Source organism: Myotis davidii, unplaced genomic scaffold (assembly GCF_000327345.1).
Source record: "Myotis davidii unplaced genomic scaffold, ASM32734v1 scaffold26, whole genome shotgun sequence".
Taxonomy (NCBI): domain Eukaryota; kingdom Metazoa; phylum Chordata; class Mammalia; order Chiroptera; family Vespertilionidae; genus Myotis; species Myotis davidii.
The window spans coordinates 2,045,447-2,071,768 of NW_006299245.1; the positions used below are offsets into that span (position 1 = coordinate 2,045,447).

Genomic DNA, 26,322 nt, shown 5'->3' on the forward strand with positions numbered 1-26,322 from the left:
GCAGGCAGTGAGGGATGATCAGGCTGGCATGCAGAGGCAGTGAGGGGTGATCAGGATGGTGGGGGGGCAGTTAGCAGCAACCAGACAGGCAGGCAGGTGAGCGATTAGGAGCCAGCAGTCCAGGGTTATGAGAAGGATGTCCAACTGCTGGATGTTTGACATCCTCTAAACCAGCAGTTGGACATCCTCTGATTGGAGAGGGTGCAGGCTGGGCTGAGCCTCCCCACCCCCATGCACGAATTTCATGCACTGGGCCTCTAGTATTAAAATACTTAAGAACATTGAGTCCTTGAAAAAGTGAAATGAAAATGACTAGGAGAAATCCTATATAATAAAAGTCTAACATGCAAATCGACTGAACAGCAGAACAACCAGGGGTGGGGCCGGCATGCAGGCGGTGCCAGGCCAGCCAAGGTGGGTGCCAGTGGGCAGAGGGAAGGAATGGCAATGGGGGGGGTGGTGACCAGTGGCATCAGTGGCATGATGGGGGGGAAGAGCTGCCTCCTGGTGATCAATGCGCTCCCACAAGGCGAGCTCTGCTCAGCCACAAGCCAGGCTGAAGGCTGGCAAGCACAGCAGTGATGGCGGGAGAGCTAAGGATGCCCACAGCAGTGGTAAGCCACAGTTGGACATCCCCTGAGGGCTCCTGGACTGCAAGAGGGTGCAGGCCAGGCTGAGGCACCTTCCCCGCTACCCCAGTGCACCAATTTTCGTGCACCAAGCCTCTAGTATTTTATAACTTGGTCGATTATAATTAATTATACCCACCATTGAAATACCTTCTTCCTTTGGCTTACAAACACTGTTTTCTCAATATCCCATCTACAGCTTATTGATTCTTTTATCTCAGTCTCATTGGTTCTCTCTTATCTCCTCAACTACCAAACACTGAAATTATCTACAGCCCAATCTTTGGATTTAGTTTCTTTCCAAACTCATTTCCATGGTAATTTCCATTCTCATGATTTTATGTAAGATCTATATGCTGATTACTTTCAAATGTATGCATATTTTAGCTTAAACTTCTTCCTCAATTCCAAACTCTCTTATACCCAATTGCCTTCGTTACACTTCCACTTGAATATCTGCTAGGAGTTTCCAGTTTAATATGTTCATAATGAACTCCTAATTTTCCCTTCAAATCTGCTCATCCTGAAGTCTTCCCCATCTTCCTTTCGAATTATTATTGATTCCTCTATTTTTCTTATACCCAACATCCAATCACACAAATTCTGCCGGCTCTGTCTTCAAGATATATCCAGATCTCATCACTTCTCACCATCCTCATTACTATCACTCAGCTACCCCTTTGGTTTGTTCGTTGTAATAACCTTCTAACGATTCTTTCTCTTTCCACCTTTAACCCCCTGTAGGCTAGTCTTCTTACAGAAACCAGAGTGAAACTGTTAAACCATACACTCTGTATGTTTATAAATTTTCAACTGCTTTCTGCATCATTCATAGTAAAAAACAAAGGACCTAAAAACATCCTCACCCTCCATCCCCTGTTCTTTCTGATGCCATCATCTAATACTGTCCCCCCTCATGAACTCCACTCCAGCCACTTGCTGTTCATAGAACAATCCAGACACATCTCTCCTTTAATATTGTTACACGTGACTTTTTTTCTATGTGGGACACTTCCTCCCACCCCAGTAGTGTAGGGCTTACTCTCTTTCTTTTTTAAGTCTCTTCTAAGCTGTTACCATTGAGTGTTTTCTGAACACCCTATTTTCCAAAAGCCATTGCTCATAGCATGGAACACTGTTAAAACTTCTATATATCTTGTTATTTAGTAAACTTATTAATAGGTTAAATGTCTATTTCCCTTAAATAGAATACAAGATAAATGAGGTTAGGAATTTTAGCGTCTTTTGTCAGTGATGAATTGTCAGCTCCTAGAATAGTGCCTGGCACATAGTAGGCATTAATCAATATTATTTGAATGCAGCAATGTGCATATTAAAAAAACTGTGAATAAATTGATGAAAACATTAGTGGGTTTTTTATTCTGGATAATGGGATTGTAGGTGAATTCCTCATGCTATTATATATACTTTTCTGAGTTTTCCAAACATTGTATACTAAATATATATTGCTTTTTCAGTCTTAAAAATAACTCCAAACTCTTAAAATGTAAAATAATTGAACAATCATGTTTACCTCAACTGAGATGGGAAAAAGAGAAATGCTTTAACAATTAATGTATTCAAGAGACTCAAAGTTTTACCCAGAGACTGTCAACGGCTAGCATTGAGATTTAGGGAAATCACCTAAAGTGCCTCATTATTCTTTCAAGTAAAATAAATTACTTGAAATTAAAAATCTGTATTATTCTTATATAATACTTTATTCTCTGACTACTAAGATAATTCCAATTTAAAAATAAATTTTTTCTTTTATTCCTATTTCTTTAAATATGTTGATGTTTGGAATAGATATGACTCCATTATTACCTTTTTATTTGCACAGTACCTGTGTGAGAAAAATCCGCAGATATGGCACAAGTTGCGTGCCTACATTCCAGGTGAATGGACCGGGTTAAGCACAATAAAATCTAGAAGAGCTGTCAAAATAAAGCTGAAGCAAATCTCTGGTCATGTGTCCAGCCGGCATGGCTCAGTGGTTAAGCGTCAACCTGTGAACCAGGAGGCCATGGTTTGATGCTTGGTCAGGCACATGCCTAGATTTCTGGCTTGATCCCCAGCATAGGGTGTGCAGGAGGCAGCCAATCAATGATTCTCTCACATCATAATGTTCCTATGTCTCTCTCTCCCTCTTTCTTACTCTCTGAAATCAATAAAAAAATATATTTTTAAAAAAAATGTAGAAGAGCTGTCAAAATAAAGCTGAGGCAAATCTCTGCTCATGTGTCCAGCCGGCATGGCTTAGTGGTTAAGCGTCAACCTGTGAACCAGGAGGCCTTCCATTATTACCTTTATATTTGCACAGTACCTGTGTGAGAAAAATCCGCAGATATGGCACAAGTTGCGTGCCTACATTCCAGGTGAATGGACCGGGTTAAGATCAAAATAAAGCTGAAGCAAATCTCTGGTCATGTGTCCAGCCGGCATGGCTCAGTGGTTAAGCGTCAACCTGTGAACCAGGAGGCCATGGTTTGATGCTTGGTCAGGCACATGCCTAGATTTCTGGCTTGATCCCCAGCATAGGGTGTGCAGGAGGCAGCCAATCAATGATTCTCTCACATCATAATGTTCCTATGTCTCTCTCTCCCTCTTTCTTACTCTCTGAAATCAATAAAAAAATATATTTTTAAAAAAATCTGTGGTCTTGTATTAGCTAAATAAAACTTCATATTACCCACATTACTCTTTTCTTTCCTTCATTTTTATTTATTTTCTATTTTTTTCCATTGCAATTGATATGCAATATTATTTTGTATTAGTGCCAGGTGTACAGCACAGTGGGTTCCACCTGACATTCCCAGTACCCACCTGGCACCATACGTAGCTATTACAACATCATTAGCTATGTTTCCTATGCCATACTTTACATCCCCATAACTATTTCGTAACTACTAATCTGTACTTCTCAATCCCATAACCTTTTTCATCCAGTCCTCCAAACTGCCTTCCCTCTGGCAACCATCAGCCTGTTCTCTGTATCTGTAACCAACATTACTCGGTTCTGAGCTCTAGAGAATAAACACTAACACCACAGTTTAAGTAGATACGTAATTTCTTAGAGGAAGAGAATGAAAATTTCTGTAAAGCCCATGAATATATGACAGAAACAGTGGAGTGGGTAAGCGTACTGGCTCTGGACTCACCAACTGTGAGACCTTGAGCAAACTCACATTTCTAAGCTTCAGTATCATCATTTATAAAATGAGGACAATAATAGTACTTATTCACAAGGGTTTTGGAAGAAATAAGTTAATTAAAATATTTACTAAAAATGGCTTGGTATATTTTCTGGCATAAAGTAAGCATTTGATTAAGGTCAATGTTATTGCTGTTTCTTTTTAATGTAGTCCATGTTTTATTGAAAAGTTAGAAATAAATTTCAAGAACAGTTAGTTTGTTTAATATATCACATTGTGAGATTAAAATTAAGTGTTGGACATTTTGAGTATCTAATATTATTTAGCATTCAAACTGTACAATATTTTAAAATATTAAACTATTTTACAACTAGTATATTTTTCATATATTGCTCAATAACTAATGCAGACTGGTGCAGCTACTGTGGAAAACAGTATGGAGTTTCCTCAAAAAATTAAAAATGAAACGCCCATTTAACTAAGAAATCCACTTCTAGGAATATATCCCAAGAAATCAGAGTCCTTATCATTTGCCACAGCATGGATGGACCTGGAGAGCGTTATGCTAAGTGAAATAAGCCAGTCAGAGCAAGATAAATACCACATGGTCTCACTCATTGTGGAATACAATGAACAACGGAAACTGATAAACAAAAACAGATCCAGAGACAGAGAAGCATCGAACAGATCATCAAACCTCAAAGGGAAGGCTGGGGAGGCAGGGGGTTAAGAGATCAAGCAAAGGACTTGTATGCATGCATATAAGTATAACCAATGGACACAGATAGAAGGGGATGAGGGCATGTTCTGGGAGTGCGAGTGGCCAGGGAGAGGTCAATGGGGGAAAAAGGGGATGAGGGCATGTTCTGGAAGTGCGAGTGGCCAGGGAGAGGTCAATAGGGGAAAAAGGAGACATATGTAATAAAAAACAAACAAAAGAAACCCTATTATCTATTTACATATATATACACACACATATATACACACATATACATATATATGAAAATGCTGATGCGATGTTGTATTTATGTCCTTCTAGGGTTACTTATGTCCAAATGAATTTATTGCTACTCAAGGTCCATTACCAGGAACAGTTGGGGATTTTTGGAGAATGGTTTGGGAAACCAGAGCAAAAACATTGGTAATGCTAACACAGTGTTTTGAAAAAGGACGGGTAAGTTTTTAAAAAATCTTTTCACAAAATATTATTTGTGTTAATGTATGTGTGACAATTTCAGCTAATACTGCAAATCAACAATAACTTGGATATCTATAAGGCAATTTTAACTAAGTAGCAATATCTTTGATACATATCTATATAACAGTGGTTCTTACGACTGGTGATTTTCTCTGAATACAGATCAGATGCCATCAGTATTGGCCAGAGGACAACAAACCAGTTACGGTGTTTGGAGATATAGTGATTACAAAGCTAATGGAGGATGTTCAAATAGATTGGACCATCAGGGATCTGAAAATTGAAAGGGTAAAAAATGGTGGGGGCAGGAACATGATAGCAAATATGAATGCTCTAAATTTGTAAAATTAATTCTTAGAACTATGCCTTGCAATGATACCTGTATAGTCAACAATGTTTCCCCATTGTGTCTCAAACAGAAGTTTTGAATGGTCATCTAACTTCAATATCTATGTCACTGTGTCTGAATTCCAAATCACATGGTTAAAGTTTATATTAACCAATTAGCATCAAATTCTTAGGTAGACAAGGGGGGGAAAGGAACAAACAACTAGATTACGAGGTTTGATATTTTATTTAAAACAAGAATTTCCCAAATCACTCATCTCTATCTACATTCAGTACAGATGTGAGAGTGTGGGATCTCTCTTTAGTAGTCTATAGAAGTGTGTATATACACAGAAAATAATATAAGGATCTTTGTACTTTCTGACATTATCAGACACCCAATATCTGTATTTTGAATAATTGGTGAAAGTGTTTATGAAACTTTGGGGTCAAAAATTGTTTCAAAATCTACTTTTACAATGCTACAGAAAGTAATACTACATTTGAATATCAATATGTTATCATCTCTTTGCAGGCTTTCTTATTGTTTTTATTCATACTAAAGGCAATTTATTTTTATGGTAAGAGCTGTAAAAGACCTTTCTTACAGGAAAAATTGTCATACAGTTTTTCTGTTTGGTAAACAGTCATTTTTAAAAGATCACTTTCAAAAGACATCAGCTCTCTCAGCCTTCATTATGTACTTAAATGATCGTGTCATGCTTCTTAAATCTGTCACTTTGTTTAGCATGGGGATTGCATGACTGTCCGACAGTGTAACTTTACTGCTTGGCCTGAGCATGGGGTTCCTGAAAACAGTACCCCATTAATTCACTTTGTGAAGTTGGTTCGAGCAAGTCGAGCACATGACACCACACCTATGATTGTTCACTGCAGGTAAGAAAGATACATTATTAAAACCTTATATGAGACACTATAAATAGTCTTTAAACTCAATGTGGTCTTTCATTATCATGATACCATTGATTATTTTTCTGGCAGAAGTTAATGTAGATTCATTCCAGCTTTTACTTCTCAGATATTTTACTGGCTATAATAAATAAAGATGTGGCTTTATAAAAGTTCACATGGCAGAAATAAAATATGTCTAAAAGACATATATACCAGTATAGAACTTTTCCTGAATTCTTGCCTGGATTTTACCTTTATAGGCCTTTTAAAAATTAAAAATGACAGCCCATAATTAATGTATGTGTGTTTGTGTGTGTGTGTAAGATCTTATGAATAAACACCTTATCTTTTATTATTTCAACAGATATTAGTATACTATTGTAATTTAAACATTTCTTGTAAAAGCAAATTTCTAGATGGATATTACAGAGAACAATGAAAAGAAAGTGAAGGTCAATCTAAATGACCAACCCAAGTATAATTCCAAATATCTACAAAGTTTTAGCTATTTAAATGTTTTCCTTTGACCTGAGCCTCTGAACATGGTTAATGAATATGAGTATAAATTGAGATTTTCCCTCTTCATTATTTATATTAGTATTTAATACTCTTAGAAATAAAACTTAAGGTTGTTTAGTATTCAGAGTGTTTCTGGACAGATTGATACAATTTTTGTTTTCTAACATATAGCTAAATCAATTTCAACTTGGGTATCTTCAACAATTGGAGTTTGGAGATTAGAGAAAAAGTGGATGATATACTGTTTTATGATTCCGCTTACATAAGATACCTAGAATAGCTAAATTAATATAGACAGAAAGAATGATAGTTACCAGGGACTTGGGGGGAGAGAGTTATGAGGAGTTATTGTTTAATGGGTACAGAGCTTTTGTTTGGGGGGATGAAAACTTTCTGAAAGTGGACAGTGGTGATGATTGTACAACAGTGTCAGTGTGCTTAACGGCACTGAATTATGCACTGCAAAATGGTTAAAATGGTAAATTTTATGTTGTGTATCATTTACCACAATAAAACATTTTACTTAGAAATATATTTTGGATACATTAATTAATTGTAATAATTAATAAGTTGACTATTATAATAATTTTAAAGTTTGTTATTATAATGATCAATAAGTTTATTATTAATCATAATAATTCTAACATTTAGTTTATTAGTAATTTTTCAAATGGGTATATATTATAATTAGTGTAGTTAAATAAGAAAATACCAATTCATCTAGTTTTTTACTTTTTTTGGAGGAAAAAACTCAATCTGTAATTTAAATGATCAACTTTTTTCCAGGAATATTCTGGATTTTAAATTATAAGAGAGCCCTCATTGGTTTGGCACAGTGGATAAAGTGTTGGCCTCCAGGCTGAAGGGTCCCTGGTTCGATTCTGGTCAAGGGCACATGCCCAGGTTGCGGGCTCAATCCCCAGTATGGGGCATGTAGGAGGCAGCCAATCAATGATTCTCTCTCATCATTGATGTTTTTCTCTCTCTCTCCCTCTCCCTTCCTCTCTGAAATCAACAAAAAATATATTTAAAAAATAAAATAAAATACTTCTCTTTAAAAAAAAAATAAAAACAAATTATAAGAGTAATAAATAAATGCTTGCTCTTTTTCCAATTTTAAAATATTATTTTATTTTAGCTTAAAACACAAATGAACATTCATTCATTAATGATAATGTCTGAAGATTATAGTTCCAAGTCATCTTTTTTTGTATGTAATTCTCTTAATATGTCCTATTTTTATAAATTTATGTTTATTACATGAATGCTTTCTCTTGATAAAATATCTGAACAATGTTTATGTTCAAAAAGCATATAGAACAAGATATGAAAATCTCATTTTTACCTTACCAATTATATTCTCCCTTCATATACATAATATTTTAACAAAGTAGTATATAGTATAAATGACACAACAGTTTGCTTCTAAATGTAGTGATTTATTTTAAACTGACATCATTAATGATTAAAATCTTTAATGGATAGTTGCCTCACCTTCTCTGTATCTTCCATATACACAGCCACTGGCACTAAGTCCATTGGAACAGGAAAGCACCTCCTCTCTTGAAGCCTCAAAAACAATAGAGTCTTCTCCTTTGTGATTTAAGTAAATAAAAGAGATCACAGAAAAGTAGGATTATGTTAATAATCATTTTTAAATATCATGTTAAACCTACTAAGTTATTATCTCCAACTCTGACTTCTTACCTCAACTTTCAGTTCAATATGACATCATGAATGACCACAAAATTCTGAAAATTAAATATGTCCAAAACTGAACACTTGATTCAATTTCCCATCTCACTCCTTCTCCTCCTTCCCAACTTTGAAAACAGTAAGTCTACTCTGCTTGGGCCAGAAACTCTGGACTCATCCTTGACTCCCCTCTTCCTCTCACATTCACATACCAGCCTACAGCTAGCTCTGACCTGGCCCATCACCTCTCCACTCCGCTCTCCTCGCCATGATCTCTTTGCTCTTCTTTGAACACATAGAACATTCTGCCACTCAGATCTGTTCTTCCACTCACTCCAGCTGCCATGCTCCCCTCCCATATGCCCACATGGTGCCCTTCCTAACCTTATCCAAGTTTCTTTTCAAATGTTACGTTATCAAAGAAGCTTTCTCTGATGACCCTATCCTACCCTATCACCCTCCATCTCTTTAACCTGATTTATGCATCGTCATAACACCTATCATTGCCTGTACATACTATGCATGTCTGTTTGTGTAACACTATAATCTGTCCTCTAGAGTACAAACTTTATATGTGAGGAACTTTGTATTTTTCACTGTTACACCCCAGATACCTAGGACAGTGTCTGACACTCAAAATATATTGAATGAAGCAATGACTGATTACCCTACTCAGGCAGGGTAAATAAATCACTACATTTAGAAGCAAACTGTTGTGTCATTTATACTATATACTACTTTGTTAAAATATTATGTATATTTAAATGTGTCAGATTTATGTTGTAATGCTCCTATTTCTTAGGTCAAATCACAGTAAATTGATTTTTTCTTACCTATAAAAATGGCAGTTTCATGTTGTTTAAAGTTACATTTATAAGACTAGGTAGGCTTTAAAATGTCTTTTTCATTTTTAATATTTACTGCAAATATAACTATTTAAATACCCATTGTCTTTATAATGGGAGTTTCTGAATAAATCTTTGCAGGTATATCACATAACAGTTTCTATGGAGCACATACTTGTCTTGGGTATTAAATTAATTTTTAAAAGGAAATAGCTTCTCAATTTTATTATTCATAGGAAGTAAATAAAATTCTACAGGAAAAAAAATTGTTTCAGTATCATACAGAGGAAATGCTATACAGCTGGATGTTTAGCATTTCTATTGGTAACCCAAAATATGTTTAATACAGAGTTTGGGGTGTTAAGAATTTTCAACAAATTTTTAAAATATTTTGCATACTCTTCAACTACAACCTATAAAATACTATGAAAGGCGAAGGAATGTTCCTTTAAAAAAATAACTCAAATATTTGGTATTAATAACAATCATCTTGCCCTATCTAAACACTCTTGGTAACAATATCAATCCAAAGAAACTCCCAAAATATCTACCTTCAAATAAAAAAAAACCTGTTTAGAATGTATTACTATCATAACTTATTTTCTTCATCATCATACGCATGAACCACTTTTTACTGAATAATTTTTATGTAATTTCACTCTTTCTGCAGTGCTGGAGTTGGAAGAACGGGAGTTTTTATTGCTCTGGACCACTTAACACAGCATATAAATGATCATGATTTTGTGGACATATATGGACTAGTCGCTGAACTGAGAAGTGAACGAATGTGCATGGTACAGAACCTGGTAAGACCCAAAACTGCGTGAGGTGTCAGCTCTAGAATTTCTACAAGGGAGGATCTTAGTGGCAGCAATGTGGTTGGACATGGACTTGGAACTGTCTTTGCATGGCAGACACTCTCTCTTCCTACATCATAAACATCCTTCGGGGAGGGCAGCAGATGGAGATTATAGGAGAACTGAAGCCCAGTTGCCACAGTCATCCTTCAACAATGTTAGCTGGCTGCTCATCAAACTTGTTTATCCTTACAGGCGTGTACAAAATAATTTGAAAAACTGACTTGTTTTAACATTTCTCAAGTTTGGGGAACTTAGAAAATGATCAAATCAATCGCTTTTGTAAACATGCTTAGTTATAATAGGGAAAACGTTTAAAATATTGACTTTTGCGGTTCTATGTATTTCACTTGCCCATATTTATTCCTATTGCATGTTAATACCAATAACACTTATTATAGTATATATTACCTGGGAATTTTTGTTTGTCGTTTTGATTTGGAAGAAAAAATATTTCTACAATACAGATTTTTCATCATTAACAAACATCACATACTGCTCTGGCCAGAGTTTCTCAGTGGTTAGAATATCGGCCTGTGCCCCAAAAGATCTCAGGTTCAATTCCCAGTCAAGGACACAGGTTTGGATCCCCTGTCCTGGAGGCAACCAATTGATGTGTCTCTCTCACATTAATATTTCTCTCTCTCTCTCTCTCTCCCTCCCTCCACTCTCTCTAAAAAACTCAATAGAAAAAATACCCTTGGATGAGAAAAAAGAAACAAACAACAAAAAAAGAAAAAAATCATACTATAATGGTAATGAGACTAAATACCCTCTATGCAGTGTCTGGTGGGTTATGCTAGACTAGATTCCTACATGTGTTAACTTATTTAATCCTTTATTTGTGGTCCAATAAAAATAATCAGCAGACTAGGTATTATTGGCTCTGCTTTACAAATAGGGAAGCAGATGTTCCAAGTGGTTAAGTGATATTCCAAGTTTATACTATTCATAACGGTCAGAGCCAAATGCCAAACTGAGTCGTAATATACAAGATGTTCCTATCTGTATCTTTGAATTGGAATTTGTATGCTATCCAAGTAGAGATTTTCTCACAGTCAATACAAAGATCTGTTCTAACAGTGTTTTCCAAGGTACACCCTAGAAAACATGAGTGGCATCAGTTTTTAAAAGTGTAAGAAAACAGGTGCTTTGCTAAAATAAGTTGGAGAAAGAAGTTAAACTGACTCTTAGAATTTCTTAGAACCTTTATACTAATGCACATTGAAAATTGCAAATGCAGAACCTTTGTGGGAACATTTTCTAAACTTATACGATTGTGGAATCCTTAAACCCTTTTTGACCTGAGGACTTATAATGCCATGTCATGAAACATTAATGCTCTTAGCAAGATGTTGCTCTGGACCAGAGACAGCCAACCTTCTTGGACTCCACATCCCTTTCAGCAAAAAGTGGTTGAGCATTCAACTCCAATACATAGGCATTTGTTTTTAAAATGTACAATTATGCAAATTATTAAACATATACAAAATATGAAATAAAAAAAAACATAAGACAGATTAATAATATTTTGAAAGTCTTGCTAATTTTGAGGGTTTCATTTTATCATTAGGTATTTTTAAAATATAAAATATATATTTAGGGCAGGCTAATTTCACTTAATTTAAAAATGCATATTTAAAATTATTTCTGATTTTTTATTTTTTAAAATATATTTTTATTGATTTCAGCGGGGAAGGGAGAGGGAGAGAGAGATAGAACATCAAAGATGAGAGAATCATTGATTGGCTGCCTCCTGCATGCCCCCTACTGGGGATGGAGCCAGCAACTCAAGGCATGAGACATGCCCTGACTGGGAATTGAACCATGACCCTTCCATAGGCTGACAATGTATCCACTGAGCCAAACGGGTTAGGGCTATTTCTAATTTTTTAAAAGTAATCTAGCTCACCACAAGAGGATTACTCTAGGAGTACAAAAAATATCACCACTGCCATTATTTTGTCATTCATCTGAGCTTGCATACTAAATAATGTACAGTCTCTTTGTAGGAATCTTTTTAAACCACATCAATTCTCTGATGGTTATGTAAAACTAAGTAATGTAATCCATATCCATTCCTTGATATGCTGAAAGAGAACAAACGAGTGATGTTACTCTTCTCTCAGGATACTTCAGAAATGGAAGATGACTTGTGATCAGGGTTGGCATCACAGATATGCAAACCTGCACAGTCTCTCAGATCCCCAGTGCTCAAAAGGGCCTTGCACCTGTTTTAATGTTTGCTGTCACTCTCTTGAAATCTTTAATAACTTTTGAGGAAGAGAACACACCTTCTCATTTTGCGTTGGGCCCTGCAAATTATGTATCTGATTCTTATCCAGGGGACTTATAAGAGTGCCAATATCAGTCCAACTATTAGCCATTATGAAACTTCAAATTTTTTCATATTTTTAGTTAACAATAAAGATAAATAGAAAGCTGATTTCCCTCCCAGGTGCTTGGGTGCACACCTGTTCACTGGTGATCAATGCTGTTGACATTGATCAAGATTGGTTGGCTCTCGCCGGGACCGGTTTGGCTCCGTGGATAGAGCATCAGCCTGCGGACTGAAGGGTCCCGGGTTCGATTCTGGTCAAGGGCATGTACCTGGGTTGCGGGCACTTCTCCAGTGGGGGATGTGCAGGAGGCAGCTGATCTATGTTTCTCTCTCATTGATGTTTCTAACTCTCTATCTCTCTCCCTTCCTCTCTGTAAAAAATCAATAAAATATATTTTTTTTTAAAAAAAAGATTGGTTGGCTCTCTTGAATAGAATAGAGGGTGGGACAGATGGGGATATTGTATTCTTCTAGAGGCCAGAGTCAATCTTCAAATAATAAAAGTTGAAAATTTTTTTGCCATACTCTACAAATTTGTAGAACTGAACTTTGTAAATAGTGTATTCAAAAATGCCTGTTAATAAGTTCACACAGGTCAGTACTCGACGCATGCTATAATCTTCATACATTAAGCTTGTTTAACCAGCCAGAGCAAAATGCAGCAGTTGGGTAGGGGAATGGAAGGAGCATGAGTCTTGGAGTTAGAGAACTGAGTTCAGAATCCAGCCCTGCTAATTGCTGGCTCTGGGACCTTGTGTAATTAACCCCTCGGAGATAATTTTCTTTTGTAAAATAGCCATGTTATTTTTTCACAATTTTGTTGTCTGTATTAAATAAGCGACAGTATCTAACATCGAGCATGCGGTCGATGCCCAGCATGCAGTCAATGTGACAAGGCTCTGCTGTGTCCCGAGCTGGAAGCCTGAAGCGCTCTCTCACCCAATTTTATTCCCTGGGGGTTGTACTCCTTACTGTCCTTTCCCTGAGAGAGAGAGAGAGAGAGAGAGAGAGAAAAAAGGGAAAAAGAAAGAAAATGACCACACCTTGGCTCCAGTCCTTACAAACCAGCATTGCTTGCACAAGAGTGGTTTTTTACTTTCTTCTATTGCACTTGGGAGTAATTCCAGTTCCTATGAAGAACCCTCATGTCAGCACATATTACAGTAGCTGTGAGCAGGAGTGGGGAGTGGGAACCTGCGGAAAATACTGAACAAAAAGACCCCAGAAGGGCATGGCCCAGACCCAGGAGAGAGCTTTATCTTTCATTGTCTAAAACAGTTCCCAGCAGCCCCAAGAGATCTGAAAGGACTTTCTGATAGAATACTCTGCCGTGATTTAATATCCTGAGACTCTACTGGTGGTTCAAATAGGGGTTAATCTGGATGAGCCTCTTTTCTGCTCTGGTTCTCCTGCAGATTTACTGATGTGAAGAACATGAAAGAAAAAAACTAATATATTTTGGGTTCCTAGTTTTTTGGCAGACACTTTACATATGTGAAGTCCTTTAAATCCTTCCATGTATACTTTATGATCCCTCTGATGAGTAAACAACATCAAAAAGTTTAATTTTTAAGGTCACATAACTATCTATGCAAGAAACTGAAATTTTGCTCCTTTTTAAAAATCTTTAATTTCTTTATTGGTTAAGGTATTTTTATATTTACTGCAAAGTACAAATGCAGTTAACTGACATCTGAATTAATCCTTGCCCACAGCCAGCCTTATTTGCAAAGGCCATTCAGTCTGATGCTGCTTCTCTGTCTCTGGTTCACTCTTGGCTGTCCCTTTGGCAATAACACACATGCACATGACAGAGGGATCTTGGAAAATGTAGTACTGCCCCATGGAGTTCAGCCTGCCCTGCTGGCGGAGTTTCCACCAAGCATGCTTTCCAGTGGAGAAGATGAGATGGCAACAGTCAGAAGCTTCACATTTCAAATTGAAATGGGATTAAAAAAATATATAGTAGACTAATTGATAGTTGTTTTCAAAGGAAATACAGTGCCAATTTATTTTTACCAATAATGTTATTCATTGTGTTATATGTGTTTGAAAATACTCTTTTGGAATTACCTTGAGAAGTAATTTACTAATGATTTCAGTAGACTTTTCATTATAAAGTAATATAACAACACTTCATTCCTTAATAAAATTTAATTATGAAACTTGATGATCTGTTGCACTTACAAAACTTTATTCCTAATGACTTCTGGATATTTTCCAAATGAAATCTGTCCTTATATGGTAAAGATTGGTTAGCTGTGAGAATTAAATGAGACCAAATCTACAAACATTTACTACACAACTAGACATGCCAGCCACTGTTACAGGCAATGGGAATTGAGCAGTGAATAGGAGAGTTCTGTTCTCATAGCACTAACATTCCGGTGATGAGGTGTTTGGGGAAACATTCTGTAATCCACAAAAAAATAGATATTCCTGACAATGACCAACAATTTCTGAAGACAGTTTCAATAAGGGGTTTCAAACAGGTTTTGTAGTATAGTAGTAATAGATATAAATATAACCTCTTCAGATGGTCACATAGAGGACATTCTATTTAAAGCGGTTGTCTATTTGTATATTTATGTATCTTAAGCACATGGTTATAGTCCTTTAATGTCAGATATATTTCCTAAGTAAAAGTGAAGGTGATTTTCTATGACTGTAACTTTAACTACCTTTGGAGAAGTCCAAACTCAAAAATACTAACAGAATGTTGAATTATACTGAATAAACTTAAAGAACTCGCATGGTAATAAATTTAGCCCAAACATTCGGATGAACTGTTAGGAGTTCTTGTCTAGCACCAGATTGTTTGGATATTTCAATGGTCAACTGCCTTTTATTTACAAATAGCGACCAGATACTTGACAATAAGTGGGCCAAATGCTAGGTGATTAAAAGAATTGTTAAACGTATCTTAAGTGAGCTGATGGTGTATGGATATGCTCACTCACAGAATTTGAAAGTAAATTTAGCATCTGCATTCCAACAAGAAAGCTATTTATAAGAAAAATTACTCAATTAGACCTAACAGGAAGAAGGAAACTTCTAAACAAATTTAAATAATCTAATTTGTCACTTTTTATAATCATGGCAAGAAAGAACATATTAACATTTGGTGTTCAATGACAAGTATTTTTAAAAAATATATTTTATTGATTTTTCACAGAGAGGAAGGGAGAGGGATAGAGAATTAGAAACATCAATGAGAGAGAAACATCGATTAGCTGCCTCCTGCATACTCCCTACTGGGGATGTCCCCGCAACCAAGGTACATGCCCTTGACTGGAATCGAACCTGAGACCCTTCAGTCCGCAGGCCAACGCTCTATCCACTGAACCAAACCAGTTAGGGCGACAACTATTTTTTTAAAGAAACTTGACGCCATAAGAAGCCACAGGAATTTGGAAAACTGTATGTTTGAGATGGTAGAAAATCATTTACATACAAGGTAAATTCTGTATGTAGCCTCGAATTTAGCTATTTAGCATTTGTTGAATTCAATATTACTTTTCAATGTAACGGTACATATCATATTATAAAAAATGCCTTCACCACATCCATTTATTTAAGCACTCTTTCTTTTATGTCTAGGCACAGTATATCTTCTTACACCAGTGTATTCTGGATCTCCTATCAAGTAAAGGAAATAACCAGCCCATCTGTTTTGTTAACTATTCAGCACTTCAGAAGATGGACTCTTTGGATGCAATGGAAGGTAAACAGAGGCAATGAGTACCCCAATTTACTAATTTTCCACATATAGTAGGAGAATTAACTTAATAACAACCGTTATTGAAAATGTTTTTTAAGCCATTATTGAAAATGTTTTAGAAGCTTGGCTGTGCACTTATCAATTTTTTTTATTTCTAAGCCCAGTTAGGATAATAGCTTTTTCATCTGCACTATATTTTTGCTATGAAACATTTAAATATTTTGAATTGTCAGCTTCAGTTCTCTCTTGTGACCTATTACTTTATGTTATAGGTGATGTTGAGCTTGAATGGGAAGAAACCACCATGTAAATATTCAGACCAAAGATTACAACCAGAAGATATTTTCAAATCCCAGGGGCCAAAATTACCCCTCATTCTTCTGAATTGAAATGTGCATACTTAAAGAAACTTTTATGCTTCCCTTACTGTGCCTTGCTAAATACATTGACATTTTATGAATAGTTCTAATAAGTAGCTGGTTCAGGATAGTTACTTCTTTTGTACAGAATAAATATTATTCATTCAAAATGTTTTAAGAAAAGATATCCCAGAGGTTTTTGAAGTCTTTCATATTTTGGGAATAAGCCAAAAATAAAATTATTATTATTATAGCATTAATGTTTCCATGTGAATTTTCCCTCCCTATTGGACTTACGCTTGAACAAAAGCTGTAAATGTTGATTCAGTCGTGTTATTTTGGCCTCCAGGGTGTTGACGTTTCTTGTGGATAACTTCCAGGACTGTCATTATGATCTGTACTTCCACGCATGCCCCTGTGTTTTGAATCCTCTGTTTTATGAGTGCTGAGATATCATCTCATGATCTCGAACAGCTGAACAGTAACCCCTGACACTGAAGGGATTACTTAGCTTTTATACAACACACAGTAGCTCTTCGGGGACACTGAGGGCTATTTAAATTGCACTGTGATCTTTAGTTTGAAACAAGAAAAATTAAACAGTGCAATTGCTTATATGAAGCTGTAGAGGATTTTTCTAGTTTATCTACATTTGTACATGTTCGGGCACAAGCTGCACCATTATAGTGTCTATTTCAATATACGGTTAAATGTCTCAGAGTGTTTGTCCATTAGCTATTTAGTCAGCCCAATATTATCAATTTTGAAGGTTTTCTTCAGCAGAAATCTATAAAAACAATAATAAAAACATGTAATGTGTTGCAAGCTTGTAAACTAATGATGTGCTCCTGTGGTGCCAATAGAGACTTCTGAATAGATCACAAGGAATGGTCTTTATTTTATTCTCAAGTTTGAGTTTGATTATTAAGGAGTATATTTGGTGGAACTGAAAACAAAAAATCAACCAGGTAACAGCAAATTAGAGATTTTTTAAAAAAGAAAATATTTCAGCCTCCTTTTTGTTAGATAGTAACAATGTATTAAGTTTTGAATTATATGGTATTTTGGCATAGATTTCAATTGAGTCATAAAACAAAATAATATTAATTATTCTATTTCTTTCATGATAAGAATTATATCTTATGCATATTTCTGCTGGAATATAAATATAGAAAATATGATGGCCAATAAAATTGAATTTTAAGGAATTGAGATATTTTGCAGCATGATTTCAGAGATCCTTATAAATAGAAATTTGATTTTCTATCACATTTATGATATAATTGATAATTACCATAGTGTAATTAAATATATTATATGTAAGTACAATATAATTTAGTATAAATAACTAAGATAAAATCATTTCCTTTGATACCCATAGATAGTAATTTTAAAATTGAATTTATTATCCAAGAAATTAAATCCATAATCTTGCAAGAAGTCCTGCCTCCTGTTTTGTCAGGGCAAGGAAGTATAAATAAATGTAGTTCATGATTATTCCAACCAACAAGTTTATTTTATAGAAAGTTACATAAAATAATAAGAGAACTTATAATAATATGGTGAGAACTCTAAAAGATTCAGTTGGAATTCAAAGTTCTTCAGTGTGCTTCATGGTCATTGAAAATGTGTGGCATGCCGGTACTTATGAATGTGGTTTTTTGTATTTGTAGAAGACAGATAACAGCCTGTGAAAAATATTGATGTGGGTACTTTTTAATGTATTAAATAAGAAAATAAACAGTTCAATCTGCAAGTCAGTCAATTTTCTGTAATATATGTATAAAAGAGATGTGTACAACATAGAGTATCAGGTTTGACCAATATGCATATGTGTGCATAAAACACATTTAATATAAGGCTTCCTCTAAACAGTGCTTATCAAAATTTAATGTGTATACAAATCACCAGAAGATTGTGTTAAAGTGCAGATTCTGCGTTAGTAGATCTAGGATGGGACCTGAGAACCTTCATTTCTAGCAAGTACTAAAGTCATGTTGTTGCCTGATCTTAGACCCTTGAATAGTAACTCTCTAAAAGACATTAGGATCAGAATAATTTCATGTCCACCTGAAATTATTTAAAACATGTTTTAAAAAGACACTTGGCTTTATTATCAGAAAAAAAAATTATAACAGAGCACCTGTTAAGTGTGAATAGGTCGCTAACTATATCACAAAGCTGTAACTGAATTGATACATATTAACCATAGCTAAATTTTTCTCTTAATTATGTTGTTAAAGGGCTAGATTATAGCCAAGTTACATAGGTGACTACTAAATTCAAATTAAAATAATGAGGAACATCTGTAACATTTTTAGATCAGATTTGTCAAAATACATTGCAGCACATGTACAGTAAATGAGCAACATGTGTTTCATCTGAACCAAATGAAACTGGAGCCTCTCAGAATGGTTTGCCAGAGACACGAGCAGCTGTGGATATCACCTCCACGTTCATCCTGCTTTAAAATGCAGCGTTTTCTTCTTTCGGATGATAGGTGAAATGTATAAGAAATCTTGGGGGGGAAAAAAGCTAATTACGTATTTCTCTTGTCATAAAGGAGATGGTGATTCACTTTCCAAATCTGGTACCAAACACTGATTTTTAAAATGGGATTTAAGTTCAGCAGAATGTTCTACAAGTCCATGACGTTATTTTGATAAATCCATTTTCATGGGGCACATTTAGAAAACTCACAATGAAGTATTTGATGAAGCCTGGAATACAAAATGGTCTGAAATTCTCAATCAAACGATATTAAAAGCAAAAATATGGAAATAATGTTTAGAAGCATAACCTTGACAAACCAACATGCCTTCATAGGATAAGTAATATTTGCCGGACATGACTTCATAAATGTGCATAGCATTTCCATTCAGAACCAGACTCCTATGCCCACCAACTCATGAAGACGCACTAAGGAATAGATTAGATCTCACATATAAAAGTATTTCAAAAAAGTATTTTTGAATTCTACAAAGTTAATATAATCTTTACCCAGGCTGGTCAGTGTGTAATATATACCAGTAAGATAATGTGTCCGATTTTAGGATTGTATTATACTTTGTGATACTTAGTGATATATTTGTATGCCTGTTTCACCTATAGGGATTGAAGAGAAATTTATGGAAATTATATTGAATTCTGATAAGTAAGACCATTGATTTTTTTTATGAATGATTAAGAGCATTCTCGAGGAAATGTTGGACTCAACACTGTACCCAAATAACATCAAATGTGAATTGGAAATTAAGTCAAGATATTGTTCATTTCAGGCATTTTGACAGGATATTCTGAACTAGTGTCTGCAAATAAAACTATAACTTAATAGAAGGTAACAAAAGGCATTTTTATTATGATTCTACAAGTCAAACATATTACTTTGGTTTTCACTCAAAGTATTATTGGATTGGGAAGTAATTATAGTAAACTATAAACTTTTTAGAATACTTTTACATTTTGATTAATGCTTACAAAATTCTTTAAGATCTTCAGGGTCCCATATTACAGATAAATATAGTAAAGGCTTACTGGTAATTGCTCTGCCCAAGACCACCATGCATATCACAATCAAGTTACTGAAAGTCAATGATAAAGATAAAAATTTTAATAGCAACAAAGACAATAGAGACCTGCTCAGGGATACAAAGCTAAAGAAAATATTCTGACTTTTATTCAGAAACAATGCAAGTCAAAAGAAAATGGAGTGACCTATTCAAAGTGCTGAGAGTACCTACTAAACCTGATTAAGGGCAACTACAAAAAAGCTAGAATTAATATCGTACTTAATGGTGAAATATTAAAGGTCTTCACCCTAAGCTCAATAAAGAGGCAAAAATGCCCATATTTACATCTTCTACTCAACATTGCATTGGTGTTTCTAGCCAGTAGAATAAGGCAATAAATAAATAAATAAATAAAATGAATAAGGTTTATAAAAAAAGAAACAAAACTGTCTACATGAGTAGAGCATATAGTCATGTATGAAGAAATTACTGAGAAATGTATCAAAGGAAAAGTTGCAGGTATAATAAATAACTTTAAAGGGTTACCAGATGTAAGAAACAAAAATTACTTTTACTTCTACATAATATCAATAAACATCTGGAGATTATAATTAAAAATACCATTAACAATAGCATCCATAAACATGAAATGCTTAAGAATTAATAAAATATGTATGATATACTAACATTTATATTGATAAGAAAATTAAAGAAGATGCAAATAAATGAATGACCATGAACTCAAATACTTAATATTGTTAAGATGTTGATTCTCTTAATATTAATGTGCAGATTCAACACGATATAAATCTTAACCCCATAAGGCATTTTTTTCCTAGAAATCAATGAACTGGTTTTACAATTTCTATAGAAATGATAAAAGTATCTAGAATATCCAAAATGATTTTTAAATAGAGCAGAAGTGAATAATTTATAGTATATATTTCTCATTAAGAGAAAAAAAATAGAAAGTTAAAACATAAATCCACACATAGCTGACCAATTGGATTTCAACAAACATGGCAAGGTAATTCAATAAGGCTAATTTTAAAAAGCGGATGGATACTGAAAATCATTTCAGATATACAATATGCCATTTACATAATCTTCATTTTTATGGGTTCATTCATTACACTACATATGTAAAATTATGAATGGGAATGTAAGTGTTGATGTCAGAATCATGGTTTCATGTGACAGGGAAACATACAGGTAGAGAGAGAGATTGCTATGGAATTAGGGATCCACAGGGTTTCAAATGCATTTGTAAATTTTAGTTTAATATTTGAAGCATTTGTGGCAGCACAGATTGTTAAAATTAAGTAATGAGCAAAAATATTTATGATATTATTCTTTAAAGGTTCCTTCGTGTTTGAAGTATTTAATATTTTTAAAGCATGAGCACATTTTAAAATAGCAATTTATTAAAATGACATAAAATTGTTTATGGATTATTTTCACAAATGAACCAAAGTATCCTGCTCTCCTGCTTGAATGAGTGCAACGTGGAGAGAAATCGTTACACACTTTTTTACGAAGATACTTGCTGGACTCTGGTACTGGGACACAGCTTCATCAATCGGAGCACCACATTCATAAAGTTGATGCATGCTAACAGGATAAACTCCTACTCTGTGTGGCCATTAACGTCAGAAATGTTTACAAATTTATATTTAAAAACTATACTTAAAATTGTGGTATGAAATATCTGCATAAAATAGAATATTATTCTTTTATTTACTATAATCAATATAGCTTTCTTTTTCGAATTATTATGCACCAGACACTCTTCTAAAGATATTACAAAAATTAATTAATACTGACAATTCTTGGAAGTGGATGCTACTGTCTGCCTTTTACACATGAGAAAACAAAGCAAAAAAAATTTAAGTAAGCTGCTCAAGGTTACTCATTAAGTAAGTGAAAAATCCTAGACTTTAAACCAGAAGTTTGATTTCAAAGTCTGCAGTGTTAGCCACCACCATACCCCACTGTATTACCTAGAGAACACCAGGTTTAAAATAATATCTTTGATATTACCTACTGGGATGAAGAGCATACACTTGAACTCTAAAACAAAAGTTTTCTGATATCATCAAAAACAGAGCACTTTCTGTACTAAAATTATATGTCATATACTTAGTGATAATGCTAGCCCTTGAATTCAAGGATCTAGTTCAATATTCTTTCTATTATTTGTTCCTTCCTCCAATATATATTTGGTCCAAACAAAACTGTATTGTTTATTTGTTTTCTGACTCTCTGAAACTTGTTGCCAGGTTTATCTCCCCAGCTCTGAACTGCTCATTTCACGGATCTGTTTAGTAGCCCTCATTGCCTATTGAATTAAAGTCATAGAAGATTCATTTCCCATGCATTACTCTTTTTTCCAGACCTAAGCCAAACTAGAATACTTGCTGCCTACTAAAATGCACCCTACGCCTTCTCAATACCATGCTTTGGCCCTGACAATTTCCTCAATAGCTCAGATCCACTGGAATTCTCCACTCACTACATTGTCAGTTGCGGTGAATAAGGACTATGTTCTCCTCTTGATTTTAACCACATAGCACTTGCACAACATCTTACACATGAGATAAATTCGAGCAAGTATGTTCAATTGAAATTTCGCCGTGGCAGAAACAGAACAGTTACCGCGTGACTATGTATTTCACATGTTAAGTATCTGTCAATCAGGGAGCAAACGAACAGTAGTGGGTCCTGGTTAAACGGAGGTGGGAGAGCAGGGAAAAGTGGGTGCAGCCATGAGTCGCTTGTTCAGGTTATCAGTTACCCAGCATAAAACCAAGATCTTAATAGTATACAAAGAACCTGTAACAACTGAAGTTGGCAAAAAGGAATTCTGTACAACTGGGTAACTTACTAAATAGTAATCTATCAAATTTATTTTTCTTACACTGTAGATAACGTCAACAAACTGAGTCTCCCAGTTGGAGGAGTTTGGCAATAGCAAAGCTAATGGTTTATATAGTTATATTGTGCATATGTACACATGCATGCATGTGTGCACACATGTACATCTTTCTAATTAAAAGCACATAGGCCTTTAAAACATAACATCCCAGGACCATTTATTGAAATCTAGCATATATCAATAGCCACTGGAGAGAACAAAAATAAATATTACAACCAGTCATTTTTGATAAAACACATTTTTTCCTCTTTAAATTACATTATATTCCCTCTTAAGGAGGCAGGAATGAGTTCAACACTTTTTTTAAAAAAAAGATTGTGTTAAAACTAATTAGACTAATGAGGCAGGATGAGGAGGCTTTAGGAAACCTTGGAACAAGGCAGGTCTGGAGTTAGTGGCCAACACGCACATGCGCAGAGGCAGACATAGGTCTAGAGAGGACAGTAACAAGCAACAGGTGGCAAACCAGGCCAGCAGGACACATGAGGGTGGACTAGTAAGAGGTAGCATATCATAACAGACAGGTGGAGCAAGGCTAAAGAGTATCCAGGAACTGGCCCTGTGCAGATCCAAAAAATTCAGAGGCAGGAAGTGGGTCAGTAGGAAACAGGGTCCTACTTGCCAGCAAGATCCTAAGGCAGCTCACTTCCTCCCAGCCAGACCCCTCATTTCCTGAAGGTAGATAAATAAATGGATGGGTAGATAGATGTGGATGATAGATAGATAGATGTTAGATAGATAGATAGATAGATAAGCATATACCTATCTCTTTCTCCCCTTCATAGTGCTTAAGAGTACTAAATAACTGGTAACTGAGTGAATGAATGAACAAGTGCTTTAAATAAGTAGACTAGCAGAGAAATTTTAGAGGCAACAAATATCAAAATCAGGTAGCCAAGTGTATTACCACTATTCTAACCAAAGAAATGATAATGAAAGCAAAAACCAGGAAAAGCCAAAATTGCCATTATTTGGAAGGCAGCTATGTTCACCACTATACCACCAATGCAACCTCCAAAATTGCCATTATTTGATACAAAAAAAAAAATATTTCATACCTAGAAGATACAAATAAGTAGACTGAAAAGCTTATAAGTAAAAAATTGGAACTTTATAAGTAACAAGTTCTTTAATAGAGGTGACCCCTAAATAAATACATAAAAACCAAAAACAATTAATAAATGAAAGATATAATGAGGAAAATTATTTTCTTGAAAATGTCCAAATGTTATAAAATACCAAGAGATTAAACTTATAGGGAATTTCTGGAAAAAATCTATAAAGCAGGGAAATCTAAAACATGATCAATTTTTTTGATATGAGAAACCTATTATAAAGAACATGTTCCTTCTCAAATTACTTCCTAGGTTTACTATGGCAATTAAAAAATATTAATAGTATTATATTATATCAAACTAGAGGCCCAGTGTACGAAATGCGTGCATGGGGTGGGGTCCTTCAGCCTGGTCTCCACCCTCTTACCATCTGGGATCCCTTGGGGGATGTCCATCTGCCAGTTTAGGCCCAATCTCTGTGGCAGATGGACATTCCTCTCACAATCCAGGACCGCTGGCTCCTAACCGCTCACCTTCTCTTCCTGCCTGATCACCCTGGCCATGCTGCCTGCCTGCCTCATCACCCCTAACCACTTGCCTGCCTGCCTGATTGCCCCTAACTGCCTCTGGATCCCTGCCTGATAACCCCTTACTGTTCTCCTGCCTGCCTGATTGCCCCTAACCACCTCTGCCTTGGCCCCTGCCTCAGTGGCTTCATCCAGAAGGACGTCCAGAAGGTTGTTAGGCTGTCTGGCCCAATTAGCATATTATGCTCTTATTATTATAGACTAGAGGCCCATTGCAGGAAGATTCCTGCAAGAATAGGGCTTCCTGCAGCTGGAGCAAAGAGAGAAGGGAGCAAAAAACCCCCTTGCCAAGGTGAGCTTCTCTCCTGCCTCCGCCACCCGCTTGCTTCTCCACAGCTTCGCTCCCTTATGCAGTGCTTGGCTTCCTTCTACATTGCCTTCAGTCTTTGCTCCGCGCCTGCATATGCAAATTAACTGCCATCTTTGTTGGGTTAATTTGCCTACTCATCTGATTGGCTGGTGGGCATAGCGATGTGACACCAATTTGCATGTTTCTCTTTTATTAGTGTAGATTTGTGAAAAATGCTTAAGTTTGTCTGGAAGAATAAGTCACAGAAATAGGTTAAATTTTTTTGAATAATAAGTACGATAAGAGGAAAACTTCCCTTTCAGATATTAAAATGTTTTATTATCTAAATCAAGTTAAAGTGTATTACTTATATGAGAAACAAGCAGCACCTCAATGAAACAGATATGTTTTTCTAACACAAACCATATTATAAGATTCTAGTATGTCAGTAAAGAAATAGGACCCACCAAATGGAGTATATATATATGCTATTCAGTAAATGATGTAAGGAAATTGGCTGCTGGGAAAAAAACCAACAACAAAGTCATGTTAACTCCCTCACCATAATCCAAAATGAATTTTGAACCAAACAAATGTTAGTCTGTTTCATGGCCCTGTTTCCTTTAAAAGCCATAAATAATTTTGCCTTCCCAGGTGGCTCAACCAACTTCTAATGCCCAGTGCATTCTACCACCCAATGTGAGACATCTATATTTTCTCCACAATTTATAAAAATTCAAAGATGTATGTCCCCAAAACAAAACCTGAAGTATAGACTAGTAGGCAACTTTAAGTAACTTTACTTCCCAGCCCAATAAATTTAATTAAAGTAGCATATAACATAGCCCCTTATACTTAAGAAAGATCTTATTTACATAATTGAATTTCCTGGAAAATAGTAGCTTATAATTTGGAGCAAGCCACCTGATTCTTTGTTCCCACAATCCTCATCTCTGCTTATAGAAGCAATTCAGTTTAACCAAAAAGCTGTCTCACTTTAATCTCTGGGAAGAATTTAATCCTTATCTAGGGAATTTTAAGGTATATTCCTTCAATATTCCTGGGTCAACATCAAGAGAACTTTGCTGCAAATGTTAACTATTGTTAACAATCTGGAGTAGTGATTTCCATTCTTTTTTTCTGATCATGGTCACTGAAAGAAATGCATCAAGATTTTGTGATGATTCCTAATCATTGGTAAGCTTATATGACATTGGCTAGAAATATGACCATTTTGCTTTCAAAATTTGGGCTTGAATTATATGTAATTAAAATAATCTACACTAATAAAAGAGAAACATGGTAATTGGCGTACGACCGTTACCCTTCCCATTGGCTAATCCCCCTGTCACTCACAGAGTAGAGCCGAGATATGCAAATTAACTGGCA

The 26,322-nt window shown here is 35.3% G+C and overlaps 1 protein-coding gene and 1 long non-coding RNA gene across 2 annotated transcripts in view; one reads left to right on the forward strand and one right to left on the reverse strand.

The window, feature by feature from the left end:
• PTPRQ (protein tyrosine phosphatase, receptor type Q) overlaps window positions 1–19,981 on the forward strand; it is a 219,688-nt gene extending 199,707 nt beyond the window's left edge. Inside the window, exons 43-48 of the mRNA XM_015571126.1 lie at window positions 4,824–4,958; window positions 5,145–5,270; window positions 6,058–6,206; window positions 9,951–10,086; window positions 16,079–16,202; window positions 16,472–19,981. Coding sequence (XP_015426612.1) covers window positions 4,824–4,958; window positions 5,145–5,270; window positions 6,058–6,206; window positions 9,951–10,086; window positions 16,079–16,202; window positions 16,472–16,509 — 708 coding nt within the window. The 3' untranslated portion in view covers window positions 16,510–19,981. The remainder of the gene's footprint in view (window positions 1–4,823; window positions 4,959–5,144; window positions 5,271–6,057; window positions 6,207–9,950; window positions 10,087–16,078; window positions 16,203–16,471) is intronic.
• Window positions 1–26,322, reverse strand: part of LOC107184819 — a 46,273-nt gene that overhangs the window by 4,519 nt on the left and 15,432 nt on the right. The window contains exon 2 of the long non-coding RNA XR_001515729.1: window positions 8,235–8,333. This is a non-coding gene — a long non-coding RNA (uncharacterized LOC107184819). The remainder of the gene's footprint in view (window positions 1–8,234; window positions 8,334–26,322) is intronic.